This window comes from Hippocampus zosterae, chromosome 13 (assembly GCF_025434085.1).
Source record: "Hippocampus zosterae strain Florida chromosome 13, ASM2543408v3, whole genome shotgun sequence".
Taxonomy (NCBI): domain Eukaryota; kingdom Metazoa; phylum Chordata; class Actinopteri; order Syngnathiformes; family Syngnathidae; genus Hippocampus; species Hippocampus zosterae.
This window is the reverse complement of record NC_067463.1, coordinates 17,427,854-17,440,699: the sequence shown is the minus strand read 5'-3', so window position 1 is coordinate 17,440,699 and position 12,846 is coordinate 17,427,854. Positions and strand designations below refer to the sequence as shown.

At 39.8% G+C, this 12,846-nt stretch overlaps 1 protein-coding gene across 3 annotated transcripts in view; it reads left to right on the top strand.

Moving 5' to 3' along the window:
- Positions 1-12,654, top strand: part of ldb1b (LIM-domain binding 1b) — a 27,819-nt gene extending 15,165 nt beyond the window's left edge. For all 3 annotated transcript variants that reach the window (XM_052084394.1, XM_052084393.1, XM_052084395.1), the window contains exons 2-11: positions 222-324; positions 3,825-3,869; positions 4,060-4,135; positions 4,214-4,316; positions 5,017-5,189; positions 7,204-7,326; positions 7,419-7,502; positions 8,891-9,014; positions 9,104-9,252; positions 10,584-12,654. In XM_052084394.1, the coding sequence (XP_051940354.1) occupies positions 222-324; positions 3,825-3,869; positions 4,060-4,135; positions 4,214-4,316; positions 5,017-5,189; positions 7,204-7,326; positions 7,419-7,502; positions 8,891-9,014; positions 9,104-9,252; positions 10,584-10,814 (1,211 nt within the window). In that variant the 3' untranslated portion in view covers positions 10,815-12,654. The remainder of the gene's footprint in view (positions 1-221; positions 325-3,824; positions 3,870-4,059; positions 4,136-4,213; positions 4,317-5,016; positions 5,190-7,203; positions 7,327-7,418; positions 7,503-8,890; positions 9,015-9,103; positions 9,253-10,583) is intronic.
- The last annotated feature ends 192 nt before the right edge of the window (positions 12,655-12,846 follow it).

Sequence of the window (12,846 nt, the reverse complement as noted above, 5' to 3'; positions counted from 1 at the left end):
TATTTTTCATTACATTTTTTTGTCATAATATAGGACTTAATAGCCCCAGGTGGTTGCGTCTTCCAGAAGTGTTCTATGCATAATTTTTATGCGATACTATAGGTTTAATTTATTATTTTCAGTTTATTATCAACGCTGTAAATTAACTGCAGTTCCTCAAAGATAAGAAACAAATACTACCTTTTGTTTAATTTTTTTCTTCCCTCTGGTTTTCCTTCCAGGCTGTTCCTCAAAGTCGTTCAAGCTGTACTCCCCCAAGGAGCCCCCCAACGGTAGCACTTTCCCCCCCTTCCATCCCGGCACCATGCTGGACAGAGACGTGGGGTGAGTTTTGTAACTGTGAATTAAATCTGGCAGATTAAAATTTAAATCATGCTTTGGGCTTTTCCCTGTCATTAAAATGTTACAATCGCAGAACAGTGTGGTGCGTTCACAAGTTGCCGACATTGTGAAAGTACCCTGACTGCACCATGTTGCTTGCGTAGCAAGCGCGTAGTGTCGTGTGGGTGTGTGAGATTCTGCCTTTCCTGAGCATTCTTTAAGTTGTTTAATGGCACCCTTTCACATTGCTTTTGCGACTACCCAAGTTAAAAAGAGGACCCCATTGATAGGGTAACCGCGAAAAAAGTGATATTCCTTCAAATAATGCACAAACACTGCGGAAATATCCATTCTTCCCAATCCGTGAAATACGAGCTGTATTAATAGAGTTCGTTGACAACTTCTCTTCTCCTTTCCAGTGTTTACTCCATCCATGCCCGGTACCACTCTGCCCTTAAGAGGGCAACATGCATATGAACAGCTATACAATACAGTACAATACATGCTGATTTATATAGCGCTTTCACAACAGCGGCAGATGTAACAAAGCGCTTAACAAAACAGTTAACATAAAGTAAAATAATAAACACAACACACAAAACACGGACAGTCGTGCAGTCCTAACCACTTTTCCGTCACACGCTTTGTTGTTTGAAGCAGTTTGAGATGAAAGAGGAGAGATCAAAGTATCCTTTAACCAGTGGATCAGAGACGTCATGCTCAAAATGTGCACACGTCGGCTACATGCTAAGTTTCAAAGTAAACAAGAAGCTGTAGTATCCATTGACGAAAAAAGATTGGTTCACTTCTCCTGTCCCATGGAAATCCATTTCAATTCCAAGCGGCGACTCTCGGTTCCAAATATGCATCGACGCTAAGCGCCTACGCTCCTCTCTCCTCATCCTCAACTCCAGCAGTCATCCATCCCGCCGCACCAACGCCGACTGTCCCACAGCGCCGACATAGCCACTGAGCAAAACGAGGTTGTGAAAGATGCTGCCCATTACAGGCGCAAAAAACACAAGCGCCCCAGGTCTGTCCAGGACCGACAGTCAATGGCGCCGACACATACATGCATACATACATACATGCATACATGCATACAGCTGACATTTGTTTTTGTTTTTCCAATGGATATTAATTTAGTCTATTCTTATTTTACGTTCTTAGTTATTTTGTCCTTCTCCTTTCAAATTATGTTTCAATTTGAGTTTTCAAAGATTCAAGGACCTTTACTTTCCTCGAAATCCAAAGATACACGCATCCAAGCACTTTTTTTGTCCTTCCAACACACATTTCCACCTGACATGGCACAAAATAGAATCCCAGAGGTCCTGGGTTAGCCCAGTAAGTCTCAGATCTTGTGAAAGTAATGTACGATAAAATAAATATGATGAAAGATGTAAGGGTAATTCTTATTCAAGGCTTTAATGTGTGCAAAGATGCCAAGGCATCAAAGCTGTGGATGTAGCAGAATGAAGATGCAAGAGTCTTGAATGTCATAAAATTGACTTCCAAGGTCATTTTGTATTTGACAAAAAAGAGAGAATGTTCAACGTGCAAGGATGAATGGGCATGAGGCCATGATGACAGTTTTGAGTAGTTGAGTTTGAGTAGAATAAATAATGTAAGTTTTAAAAACATGCTCTTGACGTTTTGTTAGATCTATTGTCTAAAATAAAAAAAAGCAACCAAAAAAACCCTCCTGACACTGTTTATTTTTTTATTTTGCATAAAATCAACGAGTACCTGAACAAAAGCCACAAATGGCATTTATGCTCATGCAATGTTAACATCAAGCACAATATATATCGGTGTGCGGAATGCTTTACAAAAATGTATTTTTATTTTTTGTAGAGTGCAATATATACATTTAATTTCCTAGTGATGCAAATGGCCTCAGTTTTTTGGAAAGGCCCGGAAGCATTAATATAGAATGAGTCATTCCTCGATTTGAGTGCATTTGATTTATCTAATGGTTAACAATGCATTTACATGGATATTTATTGCCATGTGTGGGCCAAAATGACAAATCGAGGCCGTTATATAGTTGTTTGGTACGTGCATGATTTCTCTCATCTACAAAAGTATTGATTTATAACATGGGCAACAAGCTTACATGTCAACAAGTAATTTACACTCATTTAACATCGATATGAAGTTACGTCGTTAAGATATGTCACATTTGCTAACCGCCTGGTTGCCTCTCTTCAATGAGGCAGCTTTATAGCAGGGAAGGCTTACTTAGGATGTTTTAGAAGCATATTTTGGCTTACCCTGAGTGTCTTCACATTTTATGTCGTCATTGCTGCAATTTACGACTGCTGCAATGAGTAGAGAGACGACGTGCCTGTGCGTGCCACTGTGACCGCTATTGCGCCCCCCCCCCACTCCAAAATAAACAAAATATAACATTGTGTAATATAAAATGAAAGCTATTACTGCTCCATTTGACAAGAAATGTATAGCTTTGAATTATTTCTTACTTTGGAATCTATATAATTTCAGAAAATGAAAAAAAAACGCTAGCCATGTGATCACACCACAATTTTGATTGGCTTGAGACATCCCTACTCTTGACGATACCAGTTATCCATGTGGTACTTAAACACTATTCTTGTCTGTACTGATATTTTTAGAAAAACAAAAAATGGTATCCAGTATTTATACCTGTATGTGTGTGTACTGATGCTTTTTTAAATTAAAAACATATTGTATGCTTGTATTTATTTTATAAAATCTTTTGCACGATGAAGTGGAGATTGACGCAAGAGACGCCCATACTACTTCACTATACCTCGCCATACTACTATTATTATTATTATTTTTTTTTTTTTGCGAATAGCATTCTTTGCTATTCGAAAATTGCATTCTACTACATTGTGATGTCGATTAGAATTCTTTTTTTTATTTTTAAACATTGTTTTTTATTTAACACGCAGTATTGAAGCGTTCGTGTTAGTTTTGCCAAGGGACAGCCTTGGAGAATGATTTTATTCTGGTGACGTGAACTATTTGAGAATGAGGAAATTCCTCCAGCCGACCTGTTATCGGTTCTCTGCGAGAGATTTCACGGGGGTTGGTTATTCAGGTTTCAGCAGAGTGTAAGTTTTGCCTTTGGGCCAAAGTTAAATTTGCCTTGAAAAATCACCATCAAAGTCATTGGGGCTTCTTTTTTTCATTGCCATAAAAATGATGCCAAAGTTGGTCCTTGTTTGCTCTCTTTTATATGTTTAAGATCAATTAATTGTCTGCGTAATTATAGCTAATAGATTATGGTGGTGTCTTGCTGTGAGTTACTTACGCGAAGTGTTGTCCAGAATATGATTCTTGTGGGCTCTATTAGGTAACAATAAATCTGATGTTGGGTGGCGTGGAGAAGTGTTAGAATTATAGTCTCATCCTATTTATCTAACAGTTTCTGTGATCTTTGTTGGTTGCACTATATGTTATTAAAAGGATCTCTCTCGCTCTCTCACTCTCTCCCTCTCTCGCTTCTCCAGTCCAACCCCAATGTATCCTCCCACATACCTGGAGCCAGGCATAGGGTAAGACAACATAAAACCAGTTAATGTTGTGGTCTTCTATCGTATCCAATTGAGCAGTAATGTCTGATTGAGGTTCTTCAACAACTCTGATAGTGCTGCAGCTCAGAATTTTCCCTTCTCTTTTATTACCACACGCCAACTGTTGTACTTTTTTGTTATCATCTCCTGTCGTTTTATTGTGTGTGTGTAGGAGGCACACACCATATGGCAACCAGACAGACTACAGAATATTTGAACTAAATAAACGGCTACAGAACTGGACAGAGGTTTGTAAATTCTCGCTTTTGCATAACACTAGCACTGTGTGTGGGTAATGGAATATCTGTCCTTTTTCCAAACTGTAGGAGTGTGATAACCTATGGTGGGATGCATTTACTACAGAGTTTTTTGAAGATGATGCCATGTTGACCATTACTTTCTGTCTGGAAGATGGGCCCAAGCGTTACAGTAAGGACAAATGTCAAATAAACATCCCATCCTGCTGATGTGCTGCCTATTTAGTACGATCTGATACATTTTTTGATGTGTGAAACGATTCAAGGAGAATACAGTTTGAATGTGGAACGATTTGATTCCACTCCGTGGGATTACAATTTGATTCAATATATTACAGCTCAGTTCGAGAGGGTCTAAGGCAGGCATGTCCAGCTCTAGGCCTGGAGTGCCACTGTCCTGCCTGTTTTCCAGCTCTCCCAGCTGCAACACACCTGATTCAGATGATCAGCTCATCAGCCATTTCTGAAGCAGCATTGAATGCTTCAGAAATGAAAGAATGATCCTGATGATTTGATTCAGGTGCATCGCTCTTTGGAGAGCTGGAAAACAGGCAGGACAGCGGCCCTTGAGAACCGACTTTGGACACCCCTGGTCTAAGGCAAAGCCTTTTTTGTTGTTACATTTGAATCAAATGTGCCATTTTCTTATAAGATACTGTACATCTTAATAAAATAATTTGTTACGTATCTCGATTAATACAAAAGCAGAACAATTAGATTCAGTTCGATTTGATGCGCTTACATCTTTCAAATCAAAAAACGATTTTCTGGTTTAAACCATCTTTGTTACACCCCTATTTAGCCTATTATCTACTGTTAAACTAAATTAACCATTTTGTTGTGACCCATTTGTTTCCTTTCCACCCATCAAGCAATTGGTCGGACATTGATTCCAAGATACTTTCGGAGTATATTTGAGGGTGGTGCCACTGAGCTCTACTATGTCCTGAAACACCCCAAGGAATCATTTCACAACAACTTTGTCTCACTTGACTGTGATCAGTGCACCATGGTCTCTCAGAATGGAAAGCCAATGTTCACACAGGTAAGTGTCCCCCTCTTCTATTTTGTTTATTCCTGTATCCGTCTAGAACATGTATTGGAAAAATGGTTGACTTAACTTAATAATAATAATAATACATTTTATTTAAAAGCGCTTTTCATCCCACCCAGACACTTTACAAGAGCATAAAAACACAGGATAAAAATGTGCATTTAAAACAAGCATACATAATTTACAAAAGCACATTTAGATGAACAAAAGAAAAATGGGTAAAAGAGATTAGATTGTATTAAAAGCATAGCGGAACAGGTGAGTTTTTAGGGATGATTTGAAGGATTGGAGGTCAGTACAGTTGCGGATGTGTTGTGGTAGAGCGTTCCAGAGGGTGGGGGCGGCGACAGAGAAGGCTCGGTCCCCCCAGGTTTTGAGCTTGGTCACGGGGGTGGCGAGGAGGTTTGTGTTTGAGGACCGGAGATTGCGGGAAGGAGTTAGATACTAAACACAAGGTAAAAATCAACAAAAATTGTAAGGTTTCTTTCTTCTTCACTCTTAGCGAGCATTTTTTCACCACACCCCTATAATAGTGACAGGCAAATATAATTAATTTTCATAGTACGAGTTTAAATCAGAGGGAAGGTGTATGCTGAAGTACCGTACCGCCCCCCCCCCCCAACCATAAAATGCAGGTGTCTCAAAAATTGATAGTGGGCTTTATAATCCAGTGTGCCTTATGTATTGATGTCATCTTTTCAGTTGGACGTCTTTAATTCAATTGACTTCCTGTTGCATTCGCCTTTTCATTCTCATCCATATCGAATCACGACTGTACAGTGTCCTTGGGTGGCATGAAATGTATTATTAAATATATATATATAAAATTTTAAATGTAATGTATTATTAGTATTACTAGCAGGCGTTAATGTTTTCATTATACCAGAACCAGAACTACTCCCACCCTCCCTTGGAGTTGTTTGGCGAACAGAAGCAAGCAAGATGCTGCACCATCCGATATTTCGTGTTCGGTCTCAACCTAGCATAATAACGCTAAATATGTCAAATAAACATGCATTATAATCAGAATAAACTATATTTCACATACGATGCTTCACAAAGACAATGTGCTTTACAACCCGGTGAGTTGTTACGTATGAAAAAAACTCACCTAATAAATAATACGCTACACTTGCTCGAGGGTAAAACATGGTAATATTATGATGGGATATATTTAGGATTATTTATGGTCACAACATCCTTCTAAGCCAGCGCTATTCAATTATTTTCTGTTAAGCCCCCGGAGGAAGAATACACGCCCCCAAGAAACAAAACATTTCACACACACAGAATTTTCCGCCATTAGAAATTGCATAACTTGTCAATGACATTTTTGGAAATTCAAGAAAAAACAAGGAATAACTTTATCAACATTGTTTTAGTCTACAGGAAAAAAATTGAAGGGCATCAAATTGTCCGAAATTTAAAAATAAATAAAGGAGGGGCCTACTCTTAGGGCAACCATATCCATGATATAACTTGTAACGTAATGAGTAGAACACCCGCATACAAACTCAATGAAGAGATTATTTTTTTGTTGATGCAGTGCTGCATACATCCTAACACAGACTTAAATAGACAGGCACTTTGTAACATGTGAACATTATGATTTAGGACTCTGAAAATGTTCAATCCTAAAATATTGTCCATCCTCAACATGTTTGAATGGGTTGGGCTCTGCTTTGTGCACAGGGATGCAAGAGGGGCTGCTGAGTTGATGGCATATATCCAATATGGCTTGGTAACAGGAAGAATTAAGTTACAGGCAATTATCAGGGCCACTGCCCAATCGCTGTTAATATAGTATTTGTCTACTTGGGGCATCATTGTAGTGCCAAGTCAAACAATGTAAATGCTCTTTGTTGATCGCTAATCAATTTAAAGGAGCAATTAACTAACATTAGTTGTGAACGCTTCTCCAATAACGCAGAGTGAGATGGAGCAATCCGTGTAATCAAACTTTGAATATGCACATTCACAATCCTACTCACCTTCCCTTCTGTAGGTGTGTGTTGAGGGGCGCTTGTACTTGGAGTTCATGTTTGACGACATGATGAGGATAAAAACGTGGCACTTTAGCATCCGACAACATCGTGAACTCATCCCTCGCAGTATACTGGCCATGCATGTGAGTGGATGGCAGCCCTTAATCTTGTTGTTGTCGTGTTATTGTCCGTGTGTGTCAAGTTATTTACTCTGTCCTGTTGAATAATGTCTCAGGCCCAGGACCCACAGATGCTTGACCAGCTGTCCAAAAATATTACAAGATGTGGCCTGTCAAACTCAACTCTAAACTACCTCCGAGTAAGTTGTACACAAAACATCATGACCCTACACTTGTTCTTACCCAATTTTTACTTCAATAATATATATTTTTTTTAAATTTGACCATACACCTGAAGACTGTCTTGCAGGTGCATAGAGACAAAAGGTCAAAAAAGGGTGATCTTCAGTGGAGTGCGTGTCTTAGTCTCTAATAATACATGTACAAGTCAGACTAGGTCTGCAAGTTTATGTGCCTTCTGAACAATGTTCACTGCATGAGTCAGTCTTGGGTTGGTGAATGTGCCTTATTTTCGCAACCATACAGCCTACTGCATTGAGGTCAGTTACGGGTGCAATTTCAGTATTTTACACATATCCAAATTCTTCTTTTACACAAAAGGAAAAGCAGAATACTTGTGGATGAAAAAAGCAGCAGATTCCTTTAGGAAAGAAATAGTTTGTGTGGCTATTTATTTTCACCCTGGTTTCGGTCAGGTAATTGATTAGTGCATCCCCACATTGCATCAAAATATACATCTATTGAAGACACGCTTAATATTTCTTCATGATGTTGAACCTTGAATCAATGAAATCCGTATGATTTTGATCAATAAACAATGGACAATGCATTGACTATACACCAGCTGTGTGATGTACCTGTACTATGTCAAACACAGGCTCGGCACAAGCAGACATGCAGCCAAATAAAGAAAAGTAAATAAATAGTGTTGAATACCTTTTGATCCCACAGACTGCAATGGCATTGTCCGATATTGTTAGCTGAAAACTCAATTTTGTGTGGGTTCATAAAATGAAGACCTACATGAAGTCATTAAAATTATGGCTGTGTATTTCTTTGAGGGATAAGTATTACGGTAAGCTTGTTCTGTACCAAGAAGCTAACTAAATGTAACTTGTAACTCATCCATAAGGAAATAGAGGGTCACTTTTCAAGTCCTGCTGCTAATAAAATGTATTGGAATCAATTGTTGCGAATTTCCTCATTCTGGCATCTTTCTATGCATGACTGCATGTGTGGTCAATGTGTGGTCAGCTTTGTGTGATGTGCACCAAAATTATGTAGAGCAAAGTGTAAATCGAATTTCCCCTAGAGAGATCATAATGAGAACAATTTATGACTATACATAGTGGATTTACTGTATATTTTAAAGCTATAGCTCTTTCATACTAGTGCCTCTATTGTAAGCAAAGCTGAACTGCACTGAGGATATTTTAATTTTGTTGTATACATTAATTTGAAAATTATTGTACTATTGTAAAAAATGGTATATGCTGAATTATAGTGTAATTTATTTTTACTCATATTTAACATCTTAAAGTTGAAAAGTACTGAAAATGGGAAGGGTTTGTTATTTATTTCTTTTTGATTTGATATCAGCTTTCTGCCTGTGTGCTCTCTGCTGTAGTTGTGTGTGATCCTGGAGCCCATGCAGGAACTAATGTCCAGACACAAGACGTACAGCCTCAGCCCCAGAGACTGCCTCAAGACCTGCCTCTTCCAGAAATGGCAGCGAATGGTGGCACCTCCGGGTATGTGAACATACATATTCCAACATCTGACAATGTAGTAAAAACACACAAACATTTCCATCATGTAACTTCCTGTTTCCCATGTGTAGCCGAGCCATCCAGACAGGCCCCAAACAAACGACGGAAGCGTAAGATGTCAGGTGGCAGCACCATCAGCGGAGGAGGAGGAACTAACAATAACAACAATAACAAGAAGAAGAGTCCTGGCAGTGGCTTCCCTCTGTCCAGCCAGGTTCCAGTAAGTATATCACTGGAATCGTCTTTCTATGCTAAGATAAGATAAGATAAGATATCCTTTATTTGTCCCACAATGGATATCTTATCTTATCGACAGAAAGTCGAGTAGCAAATGCATGCCGAACCAAAGCATGGCTTAACTGTTCAAATAAATGACTAGTCAACTCAGTGCAAATCTTGTAATACCATTATATAATGCAAACTAAATAGATTAAACACCTACCTCAATGTGGCTCCCACAAGGAAGAAAGGAATGATTGACTTGAAAGGGTTGAAAAAGAGTCACTTGCTCTGTAAAGAATTTGCTTTGTGCGGAAACAGCCAGAGTGAGGGTGCTGCTGGAGGCTCCACCGGCAGTTGGCAAGCACGATGGGCTCAAGTCATCCCTTTTGGGATGCTTTGAACTGTCCAAACTGGCGAAGGCAGACTGCCTGCTGTCCCTCAACACCCTGTGTGACGGCGAACCATACAAATTTATGGGAAGGATGCTGGCTGTGTTAATCCCTCATATTTCACCTGGGGCTCGATTACGATGTCGAAGCTGCTGAATTGGCTGCCAACTCTTGACACTCAAGCGGCCACCGAACTGCGTCTCTCGGACATCGCATTTGATTACGCTAATGCCACACTCTTCTGTGATGTCTCCACCGGCCAGCCGCACCCAATAGTGCCTGCTGCCTGCAGCGCTGTTTGACACCATCCACGGCCTTTCCCATCCATGTGTGAAAGGCCTCCAGTACGTTGGCTTGGCCTCATGAGAGATGTCAGGATGTGGGCTGGTATTTGTATGGCATGCCAGCGCGCCAAGTTACAACACTATACCAGAGCCCCGGTGGCACGCTTTCTAGTGCCAGAGAGTTGTTTTGACCAATTGAACATGGACTCACTTCCTCTCCATGGTGGGCAGGACCACCAGGTGGCCAGAGGTTGTTGCCTTGTTATCGACTAACTCAACAGAAGTGGCACTGGCATTCATAGTATCCTGGGTTGCCCGTTTCAGCACACCAGCTGACCTCACTTCATGACGGGGGCCAACAACTTACATTAGCGATCCGCACAGCAGTCGCTGAGCACCGGGGGTTTAAGATTCACAGCACTACGGCATACCACATTACATTTTCGGCCATATTGCCCAGCCCTGGTTAAGCAGAATGCTTTTGGCCAAAACAATAAACGACACGAAAACAATTGAAAAAAATAACAACCCAATATGCAAGTCCATGGGTGCCGAAACGTGATTATGTAGGGATTGACAGCCCAATGATTTACAAAGAGTGTTGACTACTAGTGCTGTATTTAGACTGTATTCAACATTTTATTTTGTCTGTGCAGGATGTGATGGTGGTGGGAGAGCCTACACTGATGGGTGGGGAGTTTGGTGACGAGGATGAGCGTTTGATTACGCGGCTGGAGAACACCCAATTTGACGCAGCCAATGGCATCGACGACGAGGACAGCTTCAACAACTCCCCGGCTCTGGGATCCAACTCGCCATGGAACAACAAGGCGCCCTCTAGCCAGGAGAGCAAGAGCGACAACCCCACCTCGCAAGCATCGCAATAGAGTTTGGGCTCCTCCTTCGCAACACAATTCCCTCGCGCCCTCCTCTGAGCCTTCCCAAAGACAAAAGTCACGAGAGCAACAGGTTTCTTAGCAGACCCCCGACATGCGTTTTGAGCTCGGACTCTTCCAACACGCGGTGCCTGGCGGAGCTCAGTTACACCTCCTGCCAGAGCTTCATCATGACAGTGTGACTTTCCGAAATCAAGGCCCCAAATTTCCTTCTAGTCCTTTTCCGCATATCATACTGAAAATGTCCTGTCTGCTCTTGCTAATTTCAACTTTGGACAGTGACATGATAGTTGTGATGAAGAAGACGTGGTGATTGAATCCAGGAGAAAACTCAACCACACTTAACTCAAGAATGCCACAAAGCAGTTGGGGCATGGCCATGGTGTGGCAAGATGCTTAGGGACAACTTGTCCACCAACGACTCAATTCTGGACAGCTCCGATGCAGCAAGGCACTAGAAAACTTTGTAGATTAAGTATTGGTGAGTGGGCAAGTGAGAGAGAGAGCGAGACGGACACACACAGTGAAGTGTGTGTGTGAGAAGTTTGAGGAGAGAAGATATACCGAAGTCTTTGACAAACTGAGCAGGCCAGAATTTAGAGACGTCTTGCGAAATTGTTGAAATTATCACACTTTTAGCGTGAGATGCAACACACGCATACACAAATGATGGTAGGAATTTCAGTACCTTGGTGTGTGAGCTATCTGAGTAGACTCTGGCGTGAGCAACATACACACTTACACATTTGAAGAGTTTTTATACAGTATATATTTCCCTAGAATGTTTTTTTTATTTCTACTATTAAATCTTCAGTTCAATTAATACTTTATTTTTATTTTTTAACCAATACTGAAAAGCTACAGACCAAGGAGCACCACAGGACTTTTATTCCTCCCCTAAAATATATTGTTTTTATCTTTTGTTTATAAAAGGAAAATTATTTCGTGTGGATGTTTTATTTTGTCTTTTCTGTTGCTTTTGGAAATTTGACATTTTGTGTATTTGTGCTTGTATATTTAAGGTAGTAGCAAAGTTCTGTCTGACTGTAATAAGATGTATTCTTACTTAGATATACCTAAAGCCATCTTGATCTAATGTAAAGAAACAAAATAGGAGAAATGAGGAAAAAAATACCCCAGCTCTTTCCTCCTCCCTCTTTTTTTAAGGGAAGTGTAAATGAAATGATAAAAGCCCTGAGGGTACAATGGCACCATGGGGCGGTGTTTCCTTTGTCTTATTTGACTTCTGTACGGTATTTATTTAGGACATTCTGAAATTCACTCAGCTGTTTCATGTCTACATAAATTGTTTGTTCTTTTTCCCCTCCACTGTCAGAAGTTTTATGTTTTGGGTAACCCGATTTGACCCGATGTCAAGCGAATGTGCTGAAATGTTAGTTTGACTTTGACTCCAATCACTGGTTTTAAAAGTTAAAATGACTTCCTCCATTTCCACAATGTTTTAATTTGTGCTATCTTAAAACATGTTCTAAAACCAGCCTAACATGATGTTCAGCCTGCATAGTTTGTAACAGTTTAGTCTATCAATTGCATTCATGAGTCATAAAAATCTTGAAAGAAGTACTGCTGTTCTTGATTTGACCCTGCTGGTATTCATCACGATCATAAGTGAAATGGAATCTTATAAGTCTTTGTACATTTCTATTTTGTTACACTTTCAACACATTTGAAATTGAGTTTGAATGGTGACTTGTACCTTCCTCAAACCCTGTAGAATCATTGTTTGGTATCAATTTTTTGATTTGGTTAGTTTCTGCCCTTGCTAATTAATGTATGGTAACAATAAAAAAAGATACATTTTCACTTTCGAGATTGAAGTTATGAAGTTATTGCTAAACAAAATAGTTTTTTAATATTGGAACAATTCACTGCAGTTTTATTTAGGGTTTTTTTTTACTTTGACAAATTGATGAAAATGACAAGATAAGAAACCCTTTATTTGTCTCACAAAGGAGAAATTCCCATTTTACAGCAGCAAAATTATGAAAGGGAGAAAGTACAA